At 41.2% G+C, this 13,698-nt stretch overlaps 2 protein-coding genes across 16 annotated transcripts in view; one reads left to right on the forward strand and one right to left on the reverse strand.

Annotated features, from left to right (window-relative positions):
- The window catches only part of ILDR1 (immunoglobulin like domain containing receptor 1), a 272,897-nt gene that overhangs the window by 157,951 nt on the left and 101,248 nt on the right, over window positions 1-13,698 (forward strand). The gene's annotated exons all lie outside the window — the stretch shown is intronic.
- The window catches only part of CD86 (CD86 molecule), a 63,884-nt gene that overhangs the window by 24,591 nt on the left and 25,595 nt on the right, over window positions 1-13,698 (reverse strand). For 8 of the 10 annotated variants that reach the window (XR_014077324.1, XR_014077323.1, XM_081571848.1 and 5 more), the window contains exon 2: window positions 4,446-4,495. Coding sequence is in view for 8 of the 10 variants with exons in the window: in XM_081571848.1 (XP_081427974.1) it covers window positions 4,446-4,495 (50 nt within the window). In the remaining 2 variants the exon portion in view is untranslated. Of the gene's footprint in view, window positions 1-4,445; window positions 4,496-4,579; window positions 4,643-13,698 lie in introns of those variants that run through there. The other 2 variants (XM_081571840.1, XM_081571846.1) reach the window with 1 other exon arrangement.

Here is a 13,698-nt window from a genome sequence, read left to right on the forward strand (position 1 = left end):
TCTGAATGAATAAAACACACACATACAAATAAAGCAAATTACAGCATTTCGACTCACTGGACTAAAACAGTTTCAAAAATTATAAAAATGAAAAGAAACTTGAGAAACTTGAGAAAGTGTGTATGAAACAACACAATTCAGGGCTTTGCATATATATTGTGGTCACAACTATACGTAACTATTTTTACTCACTTGCCTGTTACGTTATTGTAAGGACTGGAGAAGTGATTTTTAAATAGTACAGGGAGCTGAACACTTTTTAATAGAGATATCTACAGGCAGAAGGAATGAAAGAAAGTAAAAACGAAACCAAGAATGGGTAAATACTATTAGAGGATGTTGAAAGAGTTTTTTGTAATTTTGAGGTCCTGGAATTTGGCCCTACGGCTGGCAATGGCTATAAAGGCAGGGCTACAGGTGTTTTTGTTTCCGTAAATCTCAACAGTACTGAGGGGACTGAAATCCTGAGTTGCATACTTTGGAGATGGTATTAAGATCTCTCACAAAGGAAAAACAAGCCACAGTCTCTCAAACTCTTGCCTCTTCCCAAAGTAGTTTGTTTGCCATTGGAGCCTCTCTGTTCCCTACAAATATCACCCCTGCTCCCAATCAACCCTATACTTACCCTATTCAGTGACTATCTTCCACTAAATTAACTTGTCAGACAGCTCATTCTCTCTGGAACCTACTAAACATTAAAATGATCCACTACTTCAGAAGTAAGATACTCCTTACTGGGAAGCATAAATGTATTTCAAAGACCCCTGAAACAGTACCTTAATTTTAAAGGAGTGACTCCAAAAGGAGAACCATGAGGCTCCATGACACTTCTTTGGGAATTTGGGAATTAGGTCTGAAATAGTGACTACTATCAACAGCAACAGGAAGTGGGAGTCAAAGTAACCATATAAACATGCAATCACCCATATAGGAACCTGGAAAAATCCGGGAGAGGAGAAACAATAGATACAAAACGAAGGTTTGAGCCAATTTTATGTAAATCTTAAAAGTGAAGGAACAACCCCCAACTATTCCTGGTATGTTAATTGTTCAACCAGAAGTATTGTTCAAGAGAAATGAGAGGCCCTAGGACCTAGAGAACCTCCAGACAATAAGAGAGCATCCTTCAGAAGTCAAACTAAGAAGAAACTTCCTCCTAATGTGTGAACTATTGATTTCCCAAATACCACTCTGACTCCAGATTTAAGTATTACTGGAGGTGCTGGGATAGCAGCAAATAGAGCTGGACAGTTAGAGGTACCTTTGCTAGTGGCAGCTCAACATTCCATTAGCTTTATAAACATAAATTATAATCTAATAAACACAAATTATAATATAAACACAAATTATAATCTAATTCTGCAAGAAGGCTGCCTTCTTGCCCTTTCAAACTCTCATCCAATTTTTGCCTCATGGGCAGAGTCAGCAAATACATTGTCTGATTTCCATGACTAGGGGAAGACACAAAACATATTAGGGAGAAAAGGAGAAACAGAATTATTTCACTGCATTGTTTTATATCTGCTGTCAAATGAATTATTCAGCCTCGTATTTTTGCTGGGTCAATTGCATCCCCTTTCTCCCTTTGGATGCCTGCCTATGAGCAGGTCACTGCTCACCAGCCCAGTAAGCAGAGATGTGCCCTGAGAAGAAAGATGAGATTCAGATGGATTCCTTTTCATTCTTTACATAAGAATGAAATTTCTTTTGTTGTTGTTGCTATTTTTAGTCCCATGTGAAGTACTGGCAATGTTGTCTTCTAATCAAGTGTCATTGTCTTCCATCCCACTTTAAATTTGTACTGCCAATAATATAACCACTATTCATTCTCTCCGGAGAAGGCAATGGCACCCCACTCCAGTACTCTTGCCTGGAAAATCCCATGGACGGAGGAGCCTGGTAGGCTACAGTCCATGGGGTCGCTAAGAGTCGGACACGACTGAGCGACTTCACTTTCACTTTTCCCTTTCATGCACTGGAGAAGGAACTGGCAAACCACTCCAGTATTCTTGCCTGGAGAATCCCAGGGACGGCGGAGCCTGGTGGGCTGCCGTCTATGGGGTCGCACAGAGTCGGACACGACTGAAGCGACTCAGCAGCAGCAGCAGCATTCATTCTCTCATCACCATAAAGCTTAAATTTGGGGAACTTCCATTTGGGGGAGTTATTTTTAAAATTTCAGTATTAAAATTTTCAGAAGTTAGGAAGTGTCCAAGCAGTTTCAAATGCAAAGCAGGACAAAAGTGACACCTGGACTCAATTTTGGTAAGGTTTTTCAGTTTTATTCTCACTTTCCATGGGCAGAGTCAGAAAGTTTAGGAGGAGGAGGGGTGAATGGTATCTCAATTCAGACTTTTCTGAAAATTTGTTTTCAGGCCATTTTTCTTTCTTCTCTCCCAAGTCATAAGACCTGGGCTGGTCACTATATGAGAAAGACCAGGGCCCAAGCTGTAGGGAGAGCTAAGGTATTGACTGCGGGGAACTTGGAGGATGTATTTGATGGGAAACTTGTGAACTTGACTGAGGCACAAGCCACATGGTCTATCAAACTTGTCTGGGTGCCCAAGGGACAAATCCTACTACTATGGAGAGTTCTCTAGCAAGAGTTAGGAGAAGTAGCATCATGTCAAGGTGAAGTGAACAGATGCTGCGTCTATACTGCTGGGTATGAATTCAAGCTCTGCGACTTATTAGCAATGTTGTCTTAAGCAAATTACTTAACCTCTCTGGGCTTTAGTTTGTACATTTGTAAAATAGGGAATCATAACAAGAACTAAAGCAGAGTTATGATGATGTTTAAATTAGTTAATATCTATAAAATGCCTAGAACAGTATCTGGCACAAAGTTTTGTAAGTGCTACATCTGTGTGCTTGCCAAATAAAAAAATTAGAACTGGGATGGGAAGAGGTTCTTGCTGGATAATGTTCTCCAAAGCTTTGCTTCAACCCCTTTCTCTCCGCTCCTGCTCACACATAACTTCTGCCTTCCCAAGAGTTAAAATAGCAAATCATATTGGCCCTGGGAGGTGAAAGCTGGTATTATGACCTAATTCAGTGATCAGTTAGCCCATCTGTAGATCAGGTAACACGTCTATAGCACAGACACAGCAAGCTCCAGGGTGCTAAGCAGAAAGCACATCCCCAAAAGCCTGTCTCAGCCAGCATCAATCTGAGGGAGAATCTTTCCCTCGTAGCCTGATTCTTTGCCAACCACAGCAGGGACGAGGTCAGTGGCCAAGGGCCTTATGTGTGGCCACTGGGAGGAGGTGAGCTCATGGCTAGTCTAATTAGCTAGAGGCAGCCTGTGCTCTGCTGCAGCCAAACAGCAGGTGGGCTACCCCTCTCCGTCTGCCCCACACCAGGACCGGGACACTTCCCTCTCAGTGCCGAAGGTGGGGAAGACAGCAGCAAGAAGGGGATGGGTCAGGAGAAACTAAGAGCACCCAGTCCCAAGATGGGTGGCAGGAACCTCGACCAGCCCCAGTTTACTGATGAAACTAAACCCAGAGAAAGCAGCAAACAGGGAAGGTCTGAGTTTTCTAAGGCCTGACACTTCTAAAATTTATTTTGAGTGGAGAAGAGCTCTTTAAGAAAAAGAATACAGAACACAAAACAAAATGCCCATGGCCACTGCAACGCTGCTCAACAGGGGGAGAATGTGACAGACAAGTCAAAAGGTCACAGTGGAAAGAGACAGTGGTCTTAACTTATTGTGGTTAAAATATCTTACTAATGAAAACTTTACTAAGACCTAAGACCCATACCACACTGTTAGGGCTCCTCCTGAGGTCTTGGAGTGGCTTGGAAAGAGCTGTGCAGGTGAGAAGCCCTGAAGCTTAGCCCCTTAGCTTAATGGTAAATCAGCTGATAGGATTAGCTGAGGGGCATTTAAGCAGGTGGTGGCAGGGCTGGGTGCCTTGATCCTCCCAGTAATCAGTGCCAACTATGTTCTATGGGTGCGAGCTGGGGGAAGGGCAGGGGGAAGGAGGTGGTGGGAGAGGGAAGGTTCAGAAGAAGAAAACCAGTGATGGCTGGGTAGCTGGAGACTTTTAGAAGCTAGTTTGTCATTTCCTAAAGGTGTGAGAATGCCAGTAATGGGAACAGAGGAGCAAAAGAATTAAGCTTCAGGCATGTCAGAATAGGGACCTTGCCCTAGCTCCCTGGGCACTGCTGGACAGTCCAGTCTGCCCTCCTCTGTGCGTCTAGAACCACAGGTGTAAGATGGCAGAAGGCGTGGGCTCCATCTCAGGTTGAACCCCCCATCAGCCGAGATACCTGTTCTCAATTGTGATGCTTCCTTCTTCATGAAAGTCTTTTTGGCTTGTGGTCTTGCTGAATAAAAACTGAGTAAAACCCATCAAGTCTCAAGCCCCAGCTTGCAGTTCAGGTTCATGGGGAGACAGTAGGAGGATCCTAGGACTTTATAAAGCCAAAAGTGTGCTTACCAGAGAGCAGGAGGGCCATCACAATGAGAGTGTTTTGCAGTCCCATGGTGCTAGAGTTAGAACAGAGAAGATAAAACTCCATTAGAAAATGAAACCGAAAACCAAAATATAACAAAGTGGAGTTTGAAACTCACTTCGGCCCATGGGTGTGGCAAAGATGATACAGTGTGTTCATCAAAGCCATTTTCTTTTTCTCCTAACCTTACAGACATACCCTATTTCCCAGCCCCCACCTCCACACTAAGTAGGCCATGTGACTGGGTTTTGACCAGTGGAATTGTGAGCAGAAAAGATGGGCGTTACTTCCAGGTACCACAACGCTAAAGCCTCTCTCTTGCCTCCATCCCCTGCCTTCTTTGATGCAGAGGATCCAGAGGAGGAGTCCAAGTGGCCAGAAGATGGTAAAGCCTCACTATGAAAGAAGCTGATTGGCTGAACAAATAAATAAAACAGCTCTTAACACCCCACAGTGATCTATATTGGACTGTGATGTGAGCAAAAAATAAAATTTTGGTGTGTTAAGTTAATGAAATTTTGGGAGTTGTTTACTGCAGTAGCTGAGAAAGAAATGGCAGCCCATTCCAGCATTCTTGCCTGGGAAATCCCATGGTGAAAGAGGAGCCTGGTGAGCAACAGTCCATGGGGTTGCAAAGAGTCAGACACAACTGAGCAACTAAAACTGCAACAGCAGCATTATTATCTTGACCAATAAATGGGTATGGTGGGGCAAATAGAAAGTATTTATGGCTTCCCTGGTGGCTCAGCTGGTAAAGAATCACCTGCAATGTGGGAGACCTGGGTTTGATCCCTGGGTTAGGAAGATCCCCTGGAGAGGGAAAGGTTACCCATTCCAGTATTTTGGCCTGGAGAATTCCATGGACTGTATAAGTCCATGGGGTCTCAAAGAGTCATATACGACTGAGTGACTTTCACTTTCATGTTTAGAAATCAATTTTTCTTTGGCTTCCCTGTGGTTTTCAAACATTAATGTGCATAAAAATTATTTGGAGAGCATATTAAAGCAGATTCCTGGGCCTTTTCCGCAGAGATTCTGATTTAGTAGATAGAGTGAAATCCATGACTCACAAACTCACAGATGATAGTAATGCTGCTGGTCTAAGGAGCCCACTTGGATAACCCTGTGCTAGAGTGTTCACTTAATCTATGTGATAAAGCCAAGGAAAATGACAGGCATTGCTCTATAACCTCCACGCTCTCTTTTCTTTTCCTGCCCTCCATCTTTCTTCATTCACCCATTTACCCCAACTTAGACCAAAAAGGGTGTAGAGTGGCTTACAGGGAAGCATAGAATAGGGAAGATGACCAACATTACAAACAGGGGAAAAGCAAACCAAATGCAGGAATACAAAATGGAGTCAAGTACAATGCCAAAGCTAAATGCTTACCATAGAAATCTGCCCACTTTGTATGGTATGGGTCACAAGTTTGGCTTGTTAACTTTTTAACAGCTAAAGTGAAAAGGAAAATCTAATTGGTGAATCAATTTCCAGATCTGTCCATGAGATAAAAATAAACCAATGCTCAGGTGAAAGTATGCAACTATTCTTGATCCAATAGCAGATATTTCTTCCCTGTGGGTGATTTGTCTAGAAGCTATCCTTGATGCCTGTGGGTTATGCTAGACACCCTTCCTTTCCTTTCCCGTAGCACCCAATGCATGACTTTAGGCTGAAAGTATTTGCTGTATTTCTTTCCTTCTGGACTGTAACTTCTTTATTTTTTAAATAAAAAATTTTTAATAGGTCATACCTTCTCATACTACTAAATCTGAAATACAAGGGCAATAAACAGTGGAAAGCAACTCCCTACCAATCCTGCCCCCTAGCAGTTTGATTTCTCCCCATAGCAATAAGTGGAGTGACCACTATTACCTGTTAGCAGTTTCTTGCCTCTACTTGCAGTTATTTGAGGCAAAGCAAAATGAAAACTTAGACCCATTTTTTTTCATTTTATTATAAAACACAAATGTTAGCACACTATAATGCCGTTTTGTGTACTAACCACTCCCTTGGAGATTTTTCTATGTCCACACACATTGGGTATCCTCATTCTAACAGTTGTGTATTATTCTGGTGTTTTCTATTGGATGGCAATAATTTACTTTACCAGCCCCTATCAATAGACATTTGGGCTTTTCCAATCTTCTGCTGCAATGAAGAGCCTTGATCATATGCCAAATCATATATATGAGAGTAAGCTATCTTCCTAGGAGCAGAATGGCTTGACCAAAAATTTAAAAAGAAACTTCAGTTTTAATCTTCACACATATTGAAAAATTGTTCTCCCCCAAAACTAGATGCTTATGCTTCCACCAACAAAATCACAGCATGTGTGTCCTCATTTTCATATAGATTTTGCCAACAAAGATTTCTAATTCATAATCTTTACCAATCAGTTCAGTTCAGTTGCTCAGTTGTGTCTGACTCTTTGCGACCCCATGGACTGCAGCACACCAGGCTTCCCTGTCCATCACCAACTCCCAGAGCTTTCTCAAACTCATGTCCATCAAGTCGGTGATGCCATCCAACCATCTCATCCTCTTTCATCCCCTTCTCCTCCTGCCTTCAATCTTTCCCAGCATCAGGGTCTTTTCCAATGAGTCAGTTCTTCACATCAGGTGACCAAAGTTTTGGAGTTTCAGCTTTAGCATCAGTTCTTCCAATGAATATTCAGGACTGATTTCCTTTAGAATTGACTGATTAGATCTCCTTGCAGTCCAAGGAACTCTCAAGAGTCTTCTCCAACACCACAGTTCAAAAGCATCAATTCTTTGGTGCTCAGCTTTCTTTATAGTCCAACTCTCACATTCATACGTGACTACTGGAAAAACTATAGCTTTGACTAGATGGACCTTTGTCAGCAAAGGAATGTCTCTGCTTTTTAATATTGATCTTTGTCAATAGGGAAGGTTAAAATGACATCTCATTGTAATTTTTTAAAAATTCCTTTTTTGTTGTCATGATATACACATAACATAAAATTTACCATCTTACTCATTTCTAAAGTGTACAGTAATATTAAACACATTTACATTTGTTGTGCAACCATCACTACCACCATCTCCAGAACTCCTTTCATCTTGCAAAACTGAAATTCTGTACCCATTAAACACTAACTCCACATACTCCTCCACTCCCTCTGTCCCTGAAAACATCATTCTACCTTCTATCTCCATGAATTTGACTACTTTAGGCACCTCATATAAGTAGACTCATACAATGTTTGTCTTTTTGTGTCTGGCTTATTTCACTTAGCGTAATGTATTCAAGATTCAAGCATTTTGTAGCATGTGTCAGAATTTCCTTCCTTTTTAAGGCTGAATAATATCCTATTGTATGTAAATACCACATTTTGTTTATCCATTCAACTGTTGATGGACATCTGAGTTGCTTCCTCTTTCTGGCTGTCATGAATTATGCTATGATCATGGGTGTACAAATATCTCTTCTAGACATTGCTATCATTTCTTTTGGGTATATACTCGAAAGTGGAATTACTGGGTCATATGGTAATTCTATTTTTAATTTTTGAGGGAACTGCCATATTGTTTCTCCATGGCTATACCATTTACATTCTCATTAACTGTGCACAAGAATTCCAATTCTCCACATTCTTGCCAACACTTGTTATTTTCTGTAGTTATTTTCTCTAGTACCCATCCTAAAGGGTGTGATGTGTTTCTCACTATAATTTTAAAATGAATTTCTTTTATTTTGTGTATGAGCATTGTTTCAAATGTACAAGAGATAATATTTCCTATTCCATATCTGTACATTTCTTTTGCCTATTATTAATTTGGGTCACTGGCCTTTTTTTTTTCCTTATTGATTTGTAGGAGCTCTTTTATATTTAAAAAATTAGTGCTAATTAGTGAACAATTAGAAAATTTGTGTTTTGTGACAGTGAGTTACAAATATATTCAGTTGCCAAAGAACATAGTAGGTGTCCAATCTGTGCACCTCACACTCTTTCCCAATTGTTCTGCCTTCCTTCCAGTGATTTTAATAAGTTTCAGAACTTGGGCACTATCTGTTGGGCCAAAGCTGACACCAGTCAGTGGTAGAATCTGGAAAAAGAGTTCTCTTTTTTAAAAATTGAAGTATAGTTGCTATACAATGTTGTGTTAATTTCTGGTGTACATCAAAATGATTTAGTTATATATATATTCTTTTTCAGATTATTTTCCATTACAGTTTAATACAAGATACTGAATATAGTTCCCTGTGATTTACAGTAGGACCTTGCTGTTGATTTTATATATAGTAGTTTTGTATCTGTTAATCCTAGACTCCTAATTTATCCCTGCCTCTCTTCTTCCTTTGGTAACCATAAATTTGTTTTCTATATCTATCTGTTTCCATTTTATAAATAAGTTCATTTGTATCATAAAGATTCCATATGTAAGTAATAGCATATGATATTTGTCTTTTCCATGTCTGAGTTACTTCATTTAGTATGATAATCTCTAGGTCTATCCATGCTGCTACAAATGGAATGACTTCATTCTTTTTTATGGCTGAGTAATATTCCACTGTGTATATATACTACATGTTCTTTGTCCACTCATCTGTTGAACATTGCTTCCATGTCTTGGCTACTGTAAGTAGTGCTGCTATGAACACTGGGTACATGTATCTTTCTGAATTAGAGTTTTCTTTGGACATATGCCCAGGAGTGGGATTGGTGGATCACAAGGTAAAGGAGTTCTCTGTTTGATTCTTGTGCACTTCATCATCCTAAATCACTACCAATATCCTATTTATCCTCGATTCTGAGGACTGCGAACCCTGTGAGTCTGAAATCCTACCTAGTATAAAAATTTCACACTGTTTGCAAACCAAGTATCAGTATGCTTGATGTATCAGAGCTTTTTTTTTTCCTCCCTTGGGTGATGTATCAGAGAGGACACACCATCAAAATCATACTTTGGTATAAATTTAATGAATCACCTTTAATTCAAATAATCACATGAAATCTGTATGGTCCTGGGAAATCCTGGACAGATGGTCCCTGTAATTCATTCAGTGGGGAGGAGCACTGGGTCTGAGAAGGACATCAAAATTATTTTTTTGCTTCTCTGTTTGGAATCTCTGTCTTCTCCTGAGTGAGAAGCTGCCTCTTCTTAACTTCCTCTCATTGATACTGATATCATTCTCTCAAACTATGCAGAATAAGCCTAATAGAGAATAGAGAGTAAGCCTAACACACTTCCATCAAAGCCTTTTATGGATTTTGGGGGAGAGCGATCATGTTTGTCCTCAAAATCTTGCCTCAGCAGTGATATTCCTAGTAAACTTCCCTAACATTAACTTAGAGACTGCACACCATCCTGACCAACACTTTAGACACCTGGTTTACCAGCGGCCCTAGTAAAATATAGGGCTAAAACACTTGAGAGTGCCGTGATACTCTTTTATACAGTATAAATGTATAAAAATATACTCTTTTATACATGTGAAAAATTTCTCTCAGCTCTAGCCATGGAGTGTGTGTGAGGGGCCAGTTTTCTTCAACGTCACTGGCTATGAGGCAAAGCAGAAATGTCACTGCTCCCTGTGCAATGAATTCTTAACCACAACTACGAGTCACAACTTTCTCCAGAGGGCCTGAGAAGTAGAAACTCTAGCTTTTGGAGGGAGAGAGCAGAAAGGGGATTGGGAGAGGAAAGAACCTAAGAATTTACAGGGGAGATTCTCTGAGAGGATATTTCTGTCGGTTGTGAGCAGAATAAAGTCTATAGGTGGGTGAACTGGTCAAAAACCTAGAACGAAATTCAACCTTCTATTTAGCTGGAGGTGAACCTCCAAAACTAAAGAAAAGCACCCATCAGACACTATTTTCTCTCACTTTACATACCTGGCCATCATAGAATGTGAGTAAGAGTCAGCTCAATGACCAAGTATGTTATTCCTCACAGCAAGGTGAGATATTATTTCCCCATGTTGCAGGTAAAGAAATGGAGTTTCTTCCCTGCATTCTTCATCAATTTTATTAAGATAACATTGGTTTATAACATTTTTTTCATGTATACAACATTATATTTCCACTTCATACAACATTATATTTCCATTTCCGTATACACTACAGTTTGCTCGCCACCAGAAATTTAGTTTCCATCCATCACTCACTGTGTTCTTTTTAACTCTTGTATAGTTCCTTTAAAAGTTCCAGTTGGTTTCAGATGTGCTGTTGTTATTGCTTAGTCATTCAGTCATGTCCAACTCTTTTGTGACCCCATGGACGCTAGCCTGCCAGGCTCCTCTGTCTCTGGGATTCTCCAGGCAAGAATACTGGAGTGGGTTGTCATTCCCTTCTCCATCTTCCCGAACTGGGGATTGAACCTGAATCTCTTGTATTGGCAGGCAGATTCTTTACCACTGAGCCACCAGGGAAGCCCCAAGTGTGCTTTAGGAGCAAGGAAAAAAGGATTTCAATTCTACCCACTCTCAGGGTAACAAAGGAACAGCACATTCCTGGGGCCAGGTGTGATGGCAGCTCCTAGAATCAGAGTGTGACACTCAGGGGACAGGCTGGGCTAGATGTAGGATGGACCACAGTGTCCCTGTGTATCAGGGACACTTCTGTCCTGAGCTGCCATTCAGTCCACAAATATTGCTTGAGCACCTATTATGTGCCAGGCAGAGAATGCTTCTCTCCACCCCAGCCCCGGACAGCTAATGAGTTTGCTGGCCTGGGCTGACCTCCAGACACATGTTACTGTGTTTCAGCTAAGCCTCACCTAGAAGAGTTCTGGGAACTACGTGCATTGGGACAGAACAACAGGGATTAAGAAGAGCTCTTTTTCGTCTCAAGTCTGCAGGAGGATGTGGGATCTAGCTCAGGCAAAAGGCAGTATGCAGATATGGCGAGGTGGTGTTGGCCAGTCACGGGGTGGGACAGGGGAGTACACATGTGATGGCTCAGGAAGTGAGAGAAAGATTCCAAGGCAGAAGTTGGGGAGCAGCAAAAACAGTTCCCTATTTCACTACTTTGGCTAGAATATTAATGGTAATCAGGGCACCAGGAAAAATGCTGATAGGTTTTCTCGTGTCTAACGAAGGTTGTTCATTGAGACAGTCTCATGCAAACATGTAGTGAATTTACTCAGTGTCAGGCTTGTTCTAGAGATTGTGAGGGAGTGTAAAGATGTGCAGGCCTTGATCCCTAACCCAGAGCTAAAAAGAAAAACAGAGTGTCCACAAATAGCTGCCATTCAAGCTCCAGGCCAGTGTAGAAGGTGGACTCATTCATCTCCTCCCAGCACATAGGAGAGTCCTTGCTCCAAGCAAAGCAAAAGATGCCATAATTTCCATGGAGGGAGGACTAGGTTGGCCTCAGACCAATGTTCAGACCCCAGCCCTTTGTTTTCTGCCAGCTTGTACTGTGACTGGCCAAGCAAGCATGCTGGATGGGAACTGCCAGCTGAGTGAGAAGACAGTGAAGGCCAGGATCAGGACAAGCTGCCCAGGGCCTTGACTGGCCTCAGGGTGACACGCTGTGTCAATCACTTCTCAGAGCACCAGGACCTGAAGCTCTACCCTTAGAACAGCTGTGATTACCTTGGAGGTCCTTGGAGGAATAGGGTAGGCTTATTTCCTTTTTCACAAAGTTTCTGAACTGCAAAATAAGAAGGTTGCTGGGAATTGACTGTATCTGAATTTTAACTTCTGACAGGGTGTCTCGTGATATGCTTGAGAGCAGTGGAGAAATGTGGGGATACATATTCATACAGATACTTGGCTGTGCCCCAAGGTTGTTCATTCATTTAACAAATATTTATGGAGCCAGGCCTTGTGCGAGATGCTGGGAATAGAATGATGAGCAAAACCAGAAAGGACTCCTCTTCCAGTAGTTGCTTACAGGTTAGTAGATGAGCAGGATGATGATCATACAAATAAATGTAAAATTAAAATGATGACAAGTGCTACAGAGGAGAGCTTCATGGTGCTTGGAGGGCCCATAATAGGTCTAGTCTAAACTGAGATTTGAAGAATGATGTGATAGATTAAAGATGGACACATATTCTTTGCTACTCCTCCCTCCTACCCCTTTGTGACCTCTAATTTCCTCTCCTTGAGTCTGGGCTGGCCTTAGAGATTTGTTTGACCAATAGAGCACACTAGAAGGGATGTTTAGGACTTCTGAGGCTAGGTCAAAAGAAGCCTTGCAGCTTCTGTCTTTCTTGGAACATGGGGCTCAGAGCCACTATATAAGATGTCCCACTACTGAGACTACCGTCATGGAAATGCCATGTGTAGGTGTTTGGGTCAACAGTCCCAGCTGAAACCAGCCTTCCAGCCATTTCTGCCAAACCACCAAACATGTGAATAAAATCCTGAATCCTTTAAATCAGAGGTCAGCAAACTGCAGCCTGAAGACCAAATCAGACCACCACCTATTTTTACAAATAAAGTTTTGTTGAAATGCAGCTATAACCACTACTGTAATTATTGTCCTTGACTGTTTTTTGTACTGCAGTGATAGAGTTGAGAAGCTGTGACAGAGATCATTTGGCCTGAAAAGCTGAAAATACTTTCTATCTGGCCTTTTATAGAAAAAAAAAAATACTGACCCTTGCTCTAGATCAGCACTGTCCAATAGAAATATAATGCAAGCCAAATATTTAATTTAAAACTGTCTGGTAGCCACATTAAAACATTTAAAAAGAAATAGGTGAAATTAATTTCAATAATATATTTTATCTAATCTAATATCTAAAATATTGTTTCAATATGTGATCAATACAAAAATTATTAATGAATATTTTACATTTTTTTTTCCTGTACTAAATATTCAGAATCATGTGGGTATTTTATACTTACAACACATCTCATTTAAGATGAGCTACATTTCGAGTAATCGGTAGGCACACGTGGCTAGGGGCTACTGAATTAGATAGTTTACATCTAGACTAGCCCATTCATCAGCTAAGTGACCAAGTTGATGCCATGAGGAACAAAAAATCACTCAGAAGGCTGCCAAAACTGACTCACGTGTTACAAGAAAGAGTAAAATATTCATTGTTTTAGGCTGCTAAGTTTGGGGGCAGTTTCTGATGCATCAACAGGTAAGCAGAACAGATTGAATAGGTGCTAAGTAGGTGAAGGTTGGTGGAGTGACTTTGGAAAATGCTAGGCAATGGGACCAGCATGTGCAAAAGCGCTGAGGGCACATGAGAGAAAGTTGATGTGGATAGAGGGGTGGAGGACAAGATTGGCGAGGTCAACAAGGG

This window comes from Giraffa tippelskirchi, chromosome 2, assembly GCF_054371585.1.
Source record: "Giraffa tippelskirchi isolate mGirTip1 chromosome 2, T2T-mGirTip1v1.2.pri, whole genome shotgun sequence".
Classification (NCBI taxonomy): domain Eukaryota; kingdom Metazoa; phylum Chordata; class Mammalia; order Artiodactyla; family Giraffidae; genus Giraffa; species Giraffa tippelskirchi.